General features: G+C 40.0%; 1 protein-coding gene across 11 annotated transcripts in view; it reads right to left on the reverse strand.

The window, feature by feature from the left end:
• Positions 1-3,131: 3,131 nt before the first annotated feature.
• Positions 3,132-16,739, reverse strand: part of epb41a (erythrocyte membrane protein band 4.1a) — a 64,011-nt gene continuing 50,403 nt past the window's right edge. For 10 of the 11 annotated variants that reach the window (XM_042212971.1, XM_042212974.1, XM_042212973.1 and 7 more), the window contains 5 exons: positions 11,614-11,742; positions 9,297-9,398; positions 7,046-7,126; positions 6,675-6,794; positions 3,132-5,142 (listed from right to left, as the gene is read on the reverse strand). In XM_042212971.1, coding sequence (XP_042068905.1) covers positions 6,696-6,794; positions 7,046-7,126; positions 9,297-9,398; positions 11,614-11,742 — 411 coding nt within the window. In that variant the 3' untranslated portion in view covers positions 3,132-5,142; positions 6,675-6,695. The remainder of the gene's footprint in view (positions 5,143-6,674; positions 6,795-7,045; positions 7,127-9,296; positions 9,399-11,613; positions 11,743-16,739) is intronic. The other variant, XM_042212978.1, reaches the window with a different exon arrangement.

The following is a 16,739-nucleotide window of genomic DNA, read 5'->3' on the forward strand; positions in this document are numbered from 1 at the left end:
ACTGAGCGATCGTGTAGAAGAAAGAGGAACAAGGCCTGTGTTTCGAAAATCGACACCTTGCAACACCGAGCATAAAACGTTCCCTCTGAAGCAGAAGGGAAAGAAAATGAACGCACACATGTAAAGAAAGCTCTTAAAACATGTGGTTAACTTAATCAGATAGTAAACAAGGTCAGACACCAATTAGGGAGAAACAGAAGGAAAACCAGAACAACATCATCGTCCCTGATGTAGCAGGTTTATCAGAGAAACTCAGGAGAGTCTTCCCCAAACACGACATCCCAGTGCACTTCAGACTCAGACACAAACTGGTTCATCACAAACACAAACTGAACAACGTAGCTGTGCAGTGCAGCGAGGAGCGCTCAGACCTCTACAAAGGAGACACCAAACAGCCACTTCATAAACACATCTAAAGGTCAAAGGTCACTCTCTCAGGATGCCAGTGTTCACATTTTGTAGAGAGAAGACAGATGGTTTGAAAGTGGAGTGAAAGAAGCATCCATGTCCACTGTGAACGGCCATCTTTCAAAAGAGGCGGGGCTTACCACACCAACTGTCTGCCATCTAAAATCTGGACGCCTTAACGTCCACGCACATCCTGCGTCATCTGATATCAACATGATAGGATGTGGCTAGGATTCACAATGAGCTCACCCAACACCTTGGCTGATTGTGACCTACACCTGTTTTCACACCTTGGCTCATGTGATTAGGTGGAGGATCATCAGGGGGTCCAGGACCCTCTTAGAGACACTTAAAATCTGGGAAAGAACAATTATCACTGCCTCACTATTTCATCCAGCTGTCATAAACCCACATGTGCTATTTACACATGTATTCCTAATGTCCTAATATGCCTGAAGTCTCAAAGTCTGTCTGTGAGCTGCATCTGATGTTTGCAATAAATCTCTGCATTTTTCATTGATAACATGAAACTTGTTGGTAAAACCACAGGGGCTTTCATTTCAGCTCGTTTCAGATCCTTCTGTCTCGGTCCCCAAAAGGTTGATTCTGTTCATCTGGATGTTTTCAGTGGGAGAAACGTTTCGTCATCATCAGGTGACGTCTTCAGTCTCAGCTGACTGCAGGTTTCTTATAAACAGGACATTTGCACAATGACTGAAACCAGCAGCACTGAAGGAACAATGGGCTGTGAGGTCGTGACCATTGATCAACAACCACTGATCAATGGCCATGAGTCCCATTAAATAAATAAATAAATACAATTTTATTTATATAGCACCTCCTATCTAGACAGAGTCAGAAAGTGCTGCACATAAGATAACAAATAATAAAAGGCAAAACAGACAATATAAAACAGGCAAAAATTAATCAAAAGCAGTTTTAAAAAGGTGAGTTTTGAGTTGTTTTTAAAAACAACTACTGAGTCCACAGTTTTACAGGTTTGGGGGAGAGAGTCCAAGAACGTAGCTCTGTCACCCTTAGTGCTCATCTTAGTCTTTTTTTATAGCAAGTAAGCCCTGATCGGATGACCTCAGGGACCTGCTGGGGACATCGGGCTGCAGCAGATCAGAGATCATTCACAGAGAGCTGGGGAATGGCTGCAATCACAGCATTGTAAGATGGTGACAGATGGACCCTTAGGCCCCTCCTCCATTCAGAGATGGTCTTTCCCTTTTCATGTAAATGGCCTCCTTGACTCCGCCTTCAAACCAGCGTTCCTCCCTGTCCAGGAGGATCCTCATCCTCATCATTGAAAGAGTGTCCACTGGCCTGTAGGTGTGCATAGACTGCAGAGACCTGGCCTGACGAGGTGGCTCTTCTGTGTTGTGTCATCCTCTTACCCAGAGGTTGATTGGTTTCCCCGATGTATAAATCCACCCCATTGTTCCTTCAGTGCTGCTGGTTTCAGTTATTGTGTAAATGTCCTGTTTAAAGGTTGGAAGCCTGCAGTCAGCTGAGACTGAAGACGTCACCTGATGATGATGAAACGTTTCTCCCACTGAAAACGTCCAGATGAAGAGAATATAAACTTTCTGGGATTTCCTTGCCTGGATGATTGAGCATGCATCGGGACTCTGTCTCTGTCCCTTTTTCTGCTGTTCTCAAACAGCTTGAGCTGTGACTGTCAGTTTTAGTGAATGTGATTCGCTTAACCCTCAGGTTTCTCCACGATGCCGCTGCGCCTCTATTTTTTTTTTTGAAAGAGGTTTTGAAGAGATCATAGGTCGGCTGACTTTCTCCATTATCAACATCAGTCTGTCTTTGAATGTGGTTCCTGCGAATTTTAAACATGCAAATATGCAACCTTTGATTAAAAAACATGATCTTAAACTGACGTCAAAAACAAAAAACAGGGCTCCTCTGCAAGCTGCAACTTCTTTGAAAGATATTTAGAGAAAATAGTTTCTGCTCAGTTAAACTGTTTCATTGAAGAGCATGATATCCAATATATTTGTCTATTTCTTTCTCATGTTCAGCACTTTGTGTCACCTGTGACTGATTTAAAGTGCTTTACAAATAAAGTTACATAAATGTTTTGTGTGCAGCATAATTATTAATAGTTACACTATTTCAAAGTATGTTTACAGCCCACAAGCAGATTTTCCATATTAATATGACAATCTAAAAATCTACTACAGCACTGTAAATAGAACTGGGGCCTTTTTTAATTTTAGAAAATAAATATGTCAATAAAAGAATTTTACTAATTCATTTTCTTAATGAATTTAATATCTAAACATTTAATTGCTGCATTTAAAAAGTCATCTAAGAACCTGTGGCATCAGGTAAGTTCTACAGAACGGATGTCAGAGCCAGAACAAGCTGTTTGCTCAGCACAGCGCAGAAATAAAGCTACAAATTGATTAACAAAGCATAATCGATTACTCTTAATAGAAATAATAACAAGAAAGATTTAAAATGACAGAGTTTTACATGGTTAACTGTCTACAGGGTGATTCAAATATTTACATTGGGATAAAAAATCAGGATGGTGGAATCAGCAAAACGATTACGTTATCTCTAAAGCCTCAGGAGTATTTGAACATGGTGCATTTTATTAGTTACTATGGTGATAATGCTTCGATTACATATCGATATTTAGAGTGAACTGACCTTAAATGTATGCAAAAGCATCAGGAAGGACGACGCTGGCGATGAGAATGTCAATAATGACCACAACAGTGTTTATTTAGTGCATGGTGCTTTTTACATGTTTTTGTGTGATGACCATGTGAGGGTTACATCTAAGAAAACATACACAGAAAATAAGATGTGGACTGCTGACACAGAGGAGGAGGAGTACCGTGATCATAATGATACAGTGAGAACAACAAACACTGGAGAGGATCTTAAACTAAAAGTCTGGCGTTTGAAGATAAAGTGCAAAGTGTGCACTGGTGCTAAAACGCCTAAAGTCACGCTGAAATGTTCTTTAAACTGTAAAAATATTGACTGTATTTCATTAATTTGATGCCGGACATTTTAAGGTTAACAAAAACTCACTGGATGACACAAATGAATGAGAGCTGTAGAAAGGACATTTATGTCGTTGATCCGTGACGTGTTCAGGGTGAACTGGGGTCCCAGTTATAAAGGCTAAGGCTAGGTTTGCAACAAAACCCCTTTTCTAGTTGTGTTAGTATACCCACTTTATTGTTCATTGTCATTTGTTGTCATTTTATGTTCGAGGTAAACAAAAATCATGTTCTTTTTCAAAAAGTGGCCCCAAACGTCTGAGTGGCAGTGTGACTCTGTTTCTGCTTCCAGTGGGCGGTGTGTACAGGCGTGGTCGGCTTTGTCCTCCAGGAAGTACACACGTCATAATCATACTGTTCAAATATTATTGCAGACATATGGAAGTTAGACAGTGTGAGAAGAATTCATCATCACTGCTGATTCTGTTCTTTCATCTCGTTTCTATTTGTTGCTTCATTACATGCCGACTTTCTTCTCTCTGTGTCTTTCCCCTTACTGGTGTAATGTCACCACATTCATCCCCTTTCTGTTGTTCCATTATAATAAGCTGATAATCTGTATTGTGTTGTTCTTTGAAATATAACAGAAAATTATCCCAATTTATCGTATTATTAAGTGTCAGATATGTCAACCATTCCTATCATTTTAATGTGATGCAATAGATTTTATATAATAAAGTCTAAATATACAGACGCTGAAGTTTTGCTCTTCTCTTTACCGACTTCAATATTTCACAGATGTCTTTAAAGCAGCGCTAAGTGTACACACTGCCCACTGTGAGGAAAATTAGAAACGTTATGCAGAAACTATAACCGATGTGGGGAACGTTGTCATGTAAAATCATATCTAAAACACAAAACGCACAAAGGTGGAAATAAATAAAAGTCATGTCAGTGCACTACGATCTCTGTGGTCCTGATGAAGCCCTGTTTTGGTAACACGAGCACAAAAACACAACTAAACAATCAAAAGGTGTCACTGAACAAATGCCAGAACTTTGTCAGATGAAAGGATTAATTCCCGCACGTTAGTTTGATACAATCAATCTTTCCTATACACAAATTGAAAAAATATTATTTTTACGTCGAGAGGGAAAATAAAATATTTACTGTACAAGAAATGACACCAAACTTGCACTAAAATTTGAGAGGGATCCTGCAAGTCCCAAAGTGTACAATCCCAAGTGACATCACCCACAATCCCTTTGTCAATGCTGCTCGGATACATTGTTACAAAATACTTGATTTTCAAGTTACTGGTAACCAATTCTGATGGTAAGAAAAGCTGTAGAAAAATAAATTACCAATATATCAAGAGTAAAAGACCAAATGCCCTTGATTTTTTCTTAAAATCTCCACACAAATTGGAGAGGAAGAAATCCACAAATGCTATTCTTTAATTTCTTTTTCATATTTAAAAAAAGATGATTTTTCATCCATAACTCCAGCAGCTGCTCTTTTGGCAGTAAATGGAACAAGAGGGGGATTGTGGGGAATACTGGCAGGGTTCTTGGGAATTTTCTGGTGACTCTGTCTCCTTCAGGCCAAACTTCACACTCGTGGAGTCAAGTTCATTTGTCATTGTTGAAGCTAGTTCACTCTGATGAGGTCTGGTGGTTCCCGTTGATGGTTGCTGGGTGCGCTGAGGTAAAATGGTGTGATGGAGATACGAGGAGGAATGGGGTGGAGTGGGGGGTAGCTGAGAGGGCCGAAGTTTGATTGAGGAAAGATGACAGAAAGTACAGAAAGAATAAAAGAATATTTAGTGGCGTTTACCATGAAAATATCTGCATTTTTGATCACAAGACAGTCAGCTATCTGAGCACAAAGGAAAAGGCCCCAACACCAAAAAAGAAAATGAAGCAAGAAATATTACATAGAAAATGAGAATTTTAATATATACGTAATGTAATTTGAATTGTATAACACGACATTAGTCTTAAAGAGCTTTTTTTAACCATACATGTAAACAATCAAAATTTTATTTGATTGTTGTTTCTGTCGTCTGCTGAACTTTAGATTCATTTATTTTTAATAGTTTATTTAAAATACTTTATAATTCATTTTTATTGGCCATTATAATAAAACATTTTTTTATGGAAAAAGAATAATAATGTGTTTTTATTGTACAATTCATCAAAAAGTGGTGAAACTGACCATCAAACATTTACAGTTCATATACTGTCATATATATACACACATTACTGGGATATTGAGCAAGGATCATGTGATTGAGGCCATTCATTGACTCCACATTGGCAGCAAACACACTGGCTGAAAGTGTTTAAGGACCCATGTGCTCGTACATGACGCAGCTCTTCGTGGAAGCTGTTAGCATAGATTCACCCAGCCTCTGTTTCTCTACATTAGCTCTGTCTGCGGAGCTTCACTCCAGTAATGCTACTGAGTTTGTTAACACACCAACAAAAATCTGTCTCTGTTGGTTTTTTATTCTCTGGAACTTGAAACAAAGTGTTTTACAAAACTATGATTATTGTTCCTTTTACCACTTTGGTAGCTTTAGTTGGCATCGTGCCTTCCTGATCTTCCTGTGAGACAGCACTGAGGGCTTCAACAATCTGCAGCCCTCCCAGCCCTCCCAGCCCTCCCAGCCCTGCTCACATGTTCAGACAAACTGGGAGGCAGGCTGGGCCGTTTACATACCAGCCTGCCAACCAGCTCAACAGCATCAGATTCCCAGCCTGGACCCTTTAACATCACATATCCAAGGCAACAATTAAAGCCACATGGGCCCTAACACCTTACACTGTGGAAGTACCATGTTTCACTTTCATGCAAACACCTGAGATACTTCTGCAGGTTTTCATTTAATTACTGATCTGTGTCCTTCATAAACATCTCCATGTTTCCATGACTCGGTTCAGTCGGTTTCTATCATTACTTATCACGGTCCTCTTGTGTTTTAAACACAGTTTGGTGATGTAGTTCGTCTCCATGGTAGCTTTTACTGTAAATAAGTTTCTTTTGGTGGCTGTTATTGTAAACAGTGACTGCCGTTTCTTAATTATTTATGCTGGTTAGTGGTTAGGTGGAGGTGGTTAGGAGGTTTGAGTTTAAGTCTGAATTCTTGGTTAAGTTTAAACTTTTTCAACATCTTCTTTTATCCTCGTCACAATTATAATTATACTCAATATGATCTTCACAAGTGATTTTCAGTCAGACCAGTGGATACTTGGTGGGGGACAGATGAAATCCAGATGTATCACTTGCCTTCCACAGGATCAGTCCGTCTTACTCTGGGGTGATCTCCGTCTCCTGATGCACGACCACTTTGGTGACAGACATATCTGGGTGCTGCTCCTTTGCCTCTTTAATGGCCTGGGCCAAAGCCTACAGAGTAAACACCACACTCCTAAATGACCTGCACGACACGCACTGTTGTGACGAACATGACTTTCATGTAGCATATATTTACTGGACATACTGCTCTGTGGGGCAAGCTAGGCCTGCACATAATCCCAGGGTCACTTATGTGGTACATTTCCTGTAAATCAGCGTATAAGCTAACACACAGACCTTTAAGGAAAACATGATTTAGTGTGAACAACGAAGCAGTGAGAAATGCTCCATAATGAATTTACCTTGTCATGATCTATTTCTGTGTCCCCAGTGATGACAATTCTCTTTTCAATGCGAGTCTCAGAGATCCCTCCTTTCACCGTCTGTAACAGAGATGTGACACAAGCTTTAAAAATCTAAATCCTCCCTCTGTCTTTATTTCTCCTCTGAACAGAATTGGCGTTCGCTGGAAAATCCTGAGTGAAATGACAGTGACTCCTCTTAAATCCAGGACCAAATGACCTCACACCACATTCACCAGCGTGAGGCCAGAAGACGCCACTTACTGAGTGGAAACTTCTACAGACACAGTCACAGGCAGTTCATTTCAGCATTAGCAGGTAACAGTATAAGAGTATGCTTGTGAAAGTTTTTCGTATATGGAAACAGTATATCAAACGTATCAGTATGTCAGCTGAATGAAGCAGATGTAGGAGAGTATGTCTTTCACATAAGAATTGAACTAACTGTTTCTGATGGAGACTGTGTGAGATCTCAGAGGCTCAGAGCAGAAGTCTGATGGCCGGGAGGAGCACAGAGTTATGTAGTGACTGTTCCAACAGCTGATCACAAAATGTACCTGACTGAATCATCTGAAGTTATGTGCCAGTTATCTTTACCCTGAAACACTGCAAACTGATGATCTGACTGTAACAAAGTCATTTTGTTGCCTATATTAGATCAGTAGCATTCATGAGTTTGAGTTGTGCTCTGTTACATGAAAATACTAAAAGATAACTATGTAAAAAACATGGCATCATCTGAGAGTGTTGTTGTTGGGAGAGACGAGGATGCAAACAGTCACATCTGATTTAATAAAGTACACCCACACTGAAAATGTCTGCCACTCAAACACAGCCTGTGTTTCAAGTCAGCTGGTTTAAGTTAGAGATGGACCGATCCGATATTACGTATCGGTATCAGTCTGATACTGACGTAAATTACTGGATCGGATATCAGAGAGAAATAAAAGATGTAATCCGATCCATTAAATATCACACAAGCACCTCACAAAACCTGCGACACGGCGTAACTCTGCTCATAACCGCAGCACGTCGCAGCAGTGTGCTCACGTGATAGAGCGGCTGTGTGTTTGTAGCCTCGCTACCAAACCAGCATTTCATCTCTGAGGAAGTGATCCCAGAGAGAAGTAAAGCAAGTGTGTAAGTTCATCTCTGAATGTTTGTAAAGCATCCCCACGTTAAGCTTAACAACCGATACATGGAGCGACTGCCTCTCTCTCACTCCTGCTGCTACTTCAGTCATGAAACTGATCAATGATCAGCTGATCGTCTCTCTTGTTCGTTTTTGCACCAGAAAGAGGAAACCAGCGGCTGAACAACAGCAGCACGTTTAAGCTTTTGTTAGAATTTATTTAATATTACTTTCTACACCAGGATCTTTTTCTACACAGCTGACGTAACTGTGCAGGGGCGGATCTAGCAAAGTTTAGCCAGGGGGGCCGATAGGGCATGAACAGGGAAAGGGGGCACAAAGACATACTTTTCTTTCTTATTCTCATTTAAAATGTGGAGCTTTTAATAAATAATTATCTGAATCTTACACCCAAAGTTTTAATCTGATGTAAAATGTATAGAAGTCCACTACTGTATATAGTGACTGTTAAGTCTAATATACCCTAGTAAGCTGTAGTACTTTTTCCTTTGGGAACCATCTGTGCAGTCTGCAGTTCTGTTGAAGAAAGATGTTGAATCTGTTTAATTATTCTTGAAAAATAATTGATTTCTGTGCATTTGTTTTTTACATGTGCATTAAATTAAAGTTGATTAAGCATCATGAGGTGGAGGGCGGGGGGTGGTTCCCTTTTTTTTTTTTTGCTGGGAGTTTGTTGTTTTATTAGTTAGTTTTTTTAATATATTTCTGGTAAGTACTCTTTAAAATACCAGAGTAGGGAGGATGCAGCAGGTTTACGTTTATTAGATTGATCAGTTTTGCTGAACTATGAATTATTTTGGGTGCAGTGTGTTTTTTACATACAGGTATAACAGAATAGCTTTATTTTTTTTTTAACTTGAGTATGAATTTATACAAAACGCAGCAAGATATTTATAAAAAAAACAGTTTTATTGATTAAAAAAACACTATCGGATTCATATCGGTATCGCCAGATATCCAAATTTATCGTTATCGCACATAAAAAAGTGGTATCGTGCCATCTGTAGTTTAAGTGACTAATAGCAGACATTTTTCACAACATAGTGATAGTGTACTGATCTCTACTGCCTGAGAAGCTGTTAGTGAAGTGTGCCAGACCTTGGTGATCTGGGTGGTGGTGGTGGTGCTGATGGTCTCAGAAGTAATCGTCTGGGCACTCAGCAGCACTCCTGACTCCCTCTCTGCCACACTGTCCACCGGCTGTGGGAGAGATAACTTTAAGTACCAAACAAGAAATTACTCACACATTTAAACACAGCACATGAACTTCATTATGTCAGAAAAGGGATAAAAGTGTGCAGACCTATAAAGGTTTTACAGACTTTGCGTTGTTAATATATAATAACAGTTAAAAGTGAAATGTGTACTTTTGCTATTCTAATAAAGGTTATTATTAACTTGAAGCTACAAATCGTTGCTCTTTTCTGTGGGACTTGGACATCTACCAGCTGAAAATGGCATTGATTAGATTTGTGTCGTTCCAGTGTCCACGGTGCACATCCAGGTGAAAACCAAGAACGCTCTGCTAAAGCTTCCAGTGTTTACAGTAGCAATGTGGCTAAATGCAAACTGGTAAAGCATTTGAAACTGAAGCACCAAAGCAAGATGGGCCATCCCAACAATATAAGCAACAATGTAACAGTGAGTGGTGTGAAAACTCTGACGTATCACCAACTTCTTGCAAAACTGAACAAACAGCACTTAACAGTACAAATGATTAATCACCCGAAGCATACTACAAGCAAAGACATGGGATGTTGATCCATGGCTAACTCAGTCACATGAGCTCAACCTAAAAAAGACAAAACTGCAGGCAGTGAGATCCACAAAGAAGCAGCAACTGAGGCTGGTTCAGTTCTGGCCTGGCAGAGCATCTCAAGGAGGAAATGCAGCGTCTGATGAGGTTCTTGGGCTCTAGACTTCAGTCATTGAATACAAAGTATTTCCAGGGAAATGTAAAGTCATGTTAGTTTGTATATTGGAGGATAGAGTATCTATAGTACTATAGTAGAAATCGCTTTAAGCCCCCTCAATTTTAAACATTTATGTTAAAGTAATTTATGTTGGATTTTCTGTAATCAACACAGGCTCAGATACACACAGACACCCCCACTAATATTCGGTTAGATGTCCCTCAGCTCTCTAGGTGAAGCAGAGAAATTATATTATAATTATATTCCAGGAGAGAAGCGTGCTGCGCCGGAGTCAGTCTGAAGAAAGTTAAATAACAGTGTCTGAGAGGGAAACCAGACAAGTGTTCACAGCAGTCACAACAGCGGGGAAAAAAAATAACAGACGCTCAGGCTGTAATGAGGGGGGGTGCTGAATACTGCAAATCCATTCCTGGAAACTGGACCAATCACAGGACACGATCGAGAGCTGACATAAAAACAAAACCGAATTAAGAATATATTATACAGCGTCAACATAAGCTAGAAAATGTGGTTTGGTAACAGGATCAAGGACTGAACTTTACAGTTTCACTGCTATGCAGGTTTGATCTGATCAGCTGTTTTGAATCCCAGCCCTGTGTTTAACAGATGACCCACCTAATTATTAATATTGACAAATTAGCAGGTCATGCTAGTGCTGTAGAATCAAATCTGCCACTAAACGTAGAGTTGGCATTATTTTACATTTCAGTTATTGCATGCTTTTGTGTTGTTGTGTGAGATATAGGCCACACCATGTGGGAGTGGAGATTCCACTCTAGCCCAGCTATTTGGAGTCGCGTACAGGGACTAGTAAAGGGGTCTTGGAGACTCCAGTGAGGGAAAAGGATATTTTAAATGAAAGTAGTTTTCACCTGGCCTGGATGGTTTTGCTGTTAAAATAATTACATTTTACCAGACAGAGGATTCGTTTTAAATAGATTTACGTGGATTTGTTGTGATAATAGACTGGATTGGAAACTGCTGGTTTGCTGGACCTGTGGATAACAGGAGGGGGGAAAGCCTACTCTGTAATTAGGAGGTGACCATCCAGGCGTGGAGAGGAAGAGCTCGAGTGTTGTATTCCCAGAATCTGCTGTGGAAACACTCCGTATTGACCCAAGGCCTATGAAGGTGGGTGAAAAGCCTTTCCCAGGAAGACTGCTTGTTCTTCTGCGTGACCACCTTTTTCTGCTTGTACCAGGCTAATAACTGTGACTGTGGTGGGCCTTTGATTCCAGGCCAGAACGTCAGCCCACCAGTCTGCTTCCAAACACCTTATTTAATTCTTGTATTAAGGCCATTATGTTGACCACTCCTTAATACTAGGGCCAAAACTTTCGGCCAGGCTTATGAAAACCAGACAGTGTGTAGTAGCATTGCATACAAAGTTAAAAAAAAGACTATACTTTGTGTTTAATGTGAGAAAATAACTCGTAAAATGCATATTTTTGTAAGGGGGAAATGTCTCAAATTCACCTCACCTGAGCTGACTCGTATGTGATGGTCTTGGTTTCAGTGTGAACTAAGGGTATGTCCTTGTAGGCTGCAGTTCCTCTTACAGAATTGGTAACATCTGAGATGGTGATTGTCTGGGTCTTTAGCACAGGAGACTGCAGAAAGCAGATAAACAGCAATAAACTCTCAGGGTTTTACAAAGACAACAGTGTGGCACTGTAGCTGCTACACAACGCAAGGGAAAGAAATCCAAACCCTGTTTGTCCCAGACACACATTTACACACACAGAAAATATCCTGCTGGATTTCTTACTAAACTATGAATTGATCCTTAAATCCCACTTCACTGAGGAGACTGGTAATGTAACTGTTGTACTGGGAAATGCATTCATGAAAACCAGCATGTTTAAAATCTAATCTAATCTTTTATTCGAGATAAATGTGCGTGGGTATGAGTGTGACAAAGTGTGGCGCTGAGTGCACCTTAATGCTAGAGAAATAATCTGTTATAATAGAAATGTGATCTGTCTGCATGATTCCACAACTTGCTGTATGTATGCAATGAAACTTTTAATTGTATAACACTAAAATGTTTTAGACACTAAAAGTAAAGTAAGTATAACTTGAAAATATAGTTTGTGTCATTATAATTTGTCACTGTCGAGCTGCACAGTTCACTCATCATGTTCCTGTGTTTTGGGCAACGGTCTATAATTAACTATGTCTCCTTTCTCATGCCGTCACCCAGTTCTGTCATGACTCTGATCCAATCACAGTCAGCCTTCAGGTCCTCAAATGTGCATGTTAACCATTAGGCCATAATATATTTCATGTTGCAGAATTGTCTCTGCCCATTGCACAAAAACCAGCTTAAAAAAATAATTAGCAGCTGCAGGCAAATAATGAAGTGTGCAACTACAAAGGACGAAGTATTCCAAATGGCATCCAAATGTTTGCACAAAACAACAATTCATTTGGTAGAAAATAAAAATCAAACCACAATGTCTGCAGTGCTCTGCCTTCAAACACCGTGCACAACTTATTCTTGAAACACACATCAATAACAGAGCAGACTGCAAAAATGTAGGAGTGAAGACCTGCAGCTGGAAACGCCCAGTGTTTGTGGAAATGATGAGACACTGCATTTCAATATATTACAGTTTTTTACAGACGCTAGGACACATTTCTCAATACTTAGGTCACTTTTGCAAAACGAAGTCTATGTGGGCTAAACTGAGGACCAGTTATCATTGTTTTGGCACAAAATGCATTCAATGACTGCATCTCTCAAATTTTATGAATTATCTTCTCACTCAGACACAACAACTGCCAAAAACCTTTGTATGTACAGGACATTTTGCATGTGCTTACATACTGTTTTCAAAACTGTTAAACTTATGGCCAAAACAATAACACAATGCAAAACTTGAAAAGACAGCAAAATGCAACAGCAATATTTTATTGAAACATATTTTAAATCTAAACATGCAGTTTAACCAGCCACAGCTGATCCTCATTGTAGATGAACATCTGCACAGGTGTTACTCCTTCAATTTTTCATTTCCTTCAATTCTGGCAGCCAGAAGATTCTTTCCTAGGTGTGTTGCCCTAGATGACATGAGATGTGATGTGGATGAGAACCTGTGGCCAAATGGAGGAGACCGAGTATATTAGCATTACTATTGTATGTGTATCAGTGGATGGTGTGTATACAAATTCTTGTATTTTGGGATTACTTAGTGCAAAAAAATAAAAATACATAAACAAATATTAATGAATTCTGCATGATGTCTGATTCATTCCAGTAACATATATTGAAATTATAAACAGAGATGTGTCCTTGTTTTACACAAGAAAACACTGTAATGCTACATGTTGTTAGTGTTTTTTAGGTCATTGTTTTGTGGGTGACAAAGTGTGTTTGTCGGCTGTCAACCTTTGCTAGTGTTCTGGAAGAATGAGTTTATTTGAGACCTGAATGAAGTGTTTTGGTAGTTGTAGTGCATTTTGAATGTGAAATGAACTGCTTTGCCAAGCTGACGGTCAGTTAGGAGGATTGTGTGAAGAGTTTTGCAAAAGTGACCTAAGTATTGTGAAATGTGTCCTAGCGTCTGTAAAAAACTGTAATGCAGTTCTGTTATTCCTTGCAAGCGTCCACTACAACCATTTGTCTGTCTTTAGTTGGTTCCCTCCTCAGTAGGTTTATGACTATAAAAATGCTGGTGATTGTTTGCTTTAAAGATCAACGTTCTCCCCAGTTTCATTAGTATTCCTTCAAATGTTCCACCGGCTGAAAGGGAACCAAAATGAACGCTGATAGTTTCACAGCCAGACAGACCTCAGCCACATCCTCTAGCTTTTCATGGAGGACTCTGAAGATCACCCCGGCATGTTCTAGGTCTGCGTCACATTCCCCTCTGTTAGGCATTCCCAGAAAACCACCAACAATGATCTATGGGGCTTCATGAGCTGCCAAAACCACATCAACTAGCTCCTTTGAGCTTTGAAAAGTTTTTCTTTAAGCTCGCTCCAGATGTTTGAGCTCCTTCAGTTTTTCCTCAGCACCGTACGGCAGAGGAAAACAGCTTCGGTTGCTTGTATTGATAGTTTCACACATTCCATATCAGAGCCTATGATCCGTATACAGGACACCTCCATTATGGTGCTCTGCACAGCATGCTAAGGTAGCCAAAACCCAGAATCATGTTTAAGCCGAGTGATGCTGACCCCAGACCAGCAGCCAGACCCTGTTAAATCATATGAGAGAATGTGTTTCAGGCCATTTTACAGAGAAACACAAAAGTAATGCAACAAGCAGGACAATGATTACTTTCTCCTGGGAGCAATTAAGTAACATTTTGCATTACTTGTTCTGCGTCATGATGACTTTTTTGAGTAATGAACCTACACGGATCACAACACAGAGGAGCACACAGCATGTAGTTAACGTGCATGACTGTAATTTCTTTCATACGCTGCTCAGTGATGGTGCTGACTCAACGCGGAGACGATGAGAACCTCGTGAGAGTGAATAAGAAATCAAATTGATAAGTGATGGAATCAGAATCGCTAAATTCTTGTCAATTGCCATCTACATAAGTGTGACACGAGCTTAATAATGCCAATTCTAAAAACATCGAGTAAAATATAAAAGCAGAATGCAATGATTAGCAAATCTCATGAACACGTTTTATTCACAGAACACAGAAATCACACCAAATGTTTACACAGAGAAAATGTTCTCTGTTAACAGATAGCTGTGTCCACATTGACATGAAATCAGCTTGAGCTTAGTCTGTGACGCTGTACTTTCATTATCATGAGTGTCTGAAAATCCCCACAAATCATTGTTTAAGAAGCACCTGAGGGAACATGGGGCAGATAAACAGCCTGTTTGTTACCAGTCACATGACTGAGTATAAAAAGAGCAGGCAGGCAGTTTCCCAGAAGTAAAGACAGGCAGGGGGCACCGGTCTGCAAAAAACTGCATTTACAAGCTGCAAAACAATTGTTTGTCAAATAAACAACTGTGAAAGCTGCAAATTTCTCATAATAGCATCAACAGGTTCTAGAGAAATCCGTGTGCACAATGCACAAGCCTGGAAATCCATGTTGGATGAGCGAGAGCTTTCTGCCTAAGTCAGCACTGCATTAACAACAGGCTTGACTCTGTCATGGAAATCAGTGCAAAGACTCGGGAACGGCTCACGGTGCCGTCCACACCTGCAGTGTCACTTTATATGTGAACATCATCCTGAATCTGGGCCAAATGTCACATGGACTGAGGCAAACTGGAAATCTGTTCTGAGGTCAGAAACATCTGATTTGTTTTCTTTTTGGCAAACATGGACGTCACTTCACCTGGACTAAAGAGGAGAGGGAGAGGCATCATTCAGCTGGTTTCCGCTGATGTATGGCGATACATTACTGACTATGAATTTGGCAACTTGCACATCTGGAAAGGATCCATCAGTGCTGAAATACAAGGTTTAGACCAACATAGTAACTAAGACAACAGTGTGAAACCATGTAAAGCATCTATTACAACAGGTTGAGTCTAGAATTCTTACCAATTCAAGATATTTGGAAAAACATTAAAAATTAAAAATATGAAACTGAAGATTCAGAATAATTGAAAATCCAGAATTCTGTATACAATAGTCCTCTAACAAAAGTCTAACAACTCGTCTTTAACTCAGGATGAGCTGGTTCTTCTTTCTTTAAACATTTGATCTATTGTTGAATTAAATAATGATTTCAGAAATCATTGCATTCTTTTTTATTTTAACGGCGACCCAGCCTTTTCAAAAGTGGGGTTGTAATTAGAAAGTGCTTAAGACATAGAAGTGTTGTGTCTGTGAGGATAGGTACATTTGTCTGTTCTCAGTTAGATTAGAAAAGAGCTGTGTTGATATAAACACAGATGACAACTGTGTTTATATCAACAGAAGACTGTACACCTTTGACCAACTGGAGGAAGGGTAAGTGACGAGTAAGGTAAGCGACCCATGTTGTAGGTGACGTCAGACGCCGGAGAATTGGCGGAAAAAAAGCGAATGGTAGCATAGAGTTTAACAAAGGTTTTTCAAGCTTCAGTATTACCAAATATCAATTGTCATATAACTAACAACATCTGTTTTATCATCTCTAACACACTGGAGGACAACGGGGAGAGTTTAGACGCTCTCCAAGATTACATCGACCGCTGTTTTCAAAATCTAGTAATGAAGAAGACCCAGAGTGCATCTTCCCCGCCAAAATTGAGACGCCGCCATCAAAGAGATGTCGCCCGGCAGACTCCCCCGGTACAACATCGCCTGCCGGCAAAGACATCGCAGACATCCTGGAGTCAATCGACAAGCGATTGTCCAGTTTTGATGCGAGGCTGTCCCTGGTGGAGATTTTACACCGGGAATTTAAATCTCTGAGAGAATCCCTGGAATTCAGCCAGCAGCAGGTGGAAACGCTTGCCGCTGAAAATGCCACGCTACGGGAGTCAGTCAAATCTCTCACCGATAACGTGACCCAGCTAAACATTGAAAATAAAAAAATAAAAGAGTCCGTTATCGATCTACAAGCCCGTAGCATGAGAGATAATCTTGTGTTTTCTGGTATTCCAGAAACTGCCGGAGAGGACGCAGAGGCAACGGTG

The sequence above is a fragment of the Haplochromis burtoni genome, unplaced genomic scaffold (assembly GCF_018398535.1).
Source record: "Haplochromis burtoni strain Fernald_Lab_line unplaced genomic scaffold, NCSU_Asbu1 Contig_404, whole genome shotgun sequence".
NCBI classification, from domain to species: Eukaryota; Metazoa; Chordata; class Actinopteri; order Cichliformes; family Cichlidae; genus Haplochromis; species Haplochromis burtoni.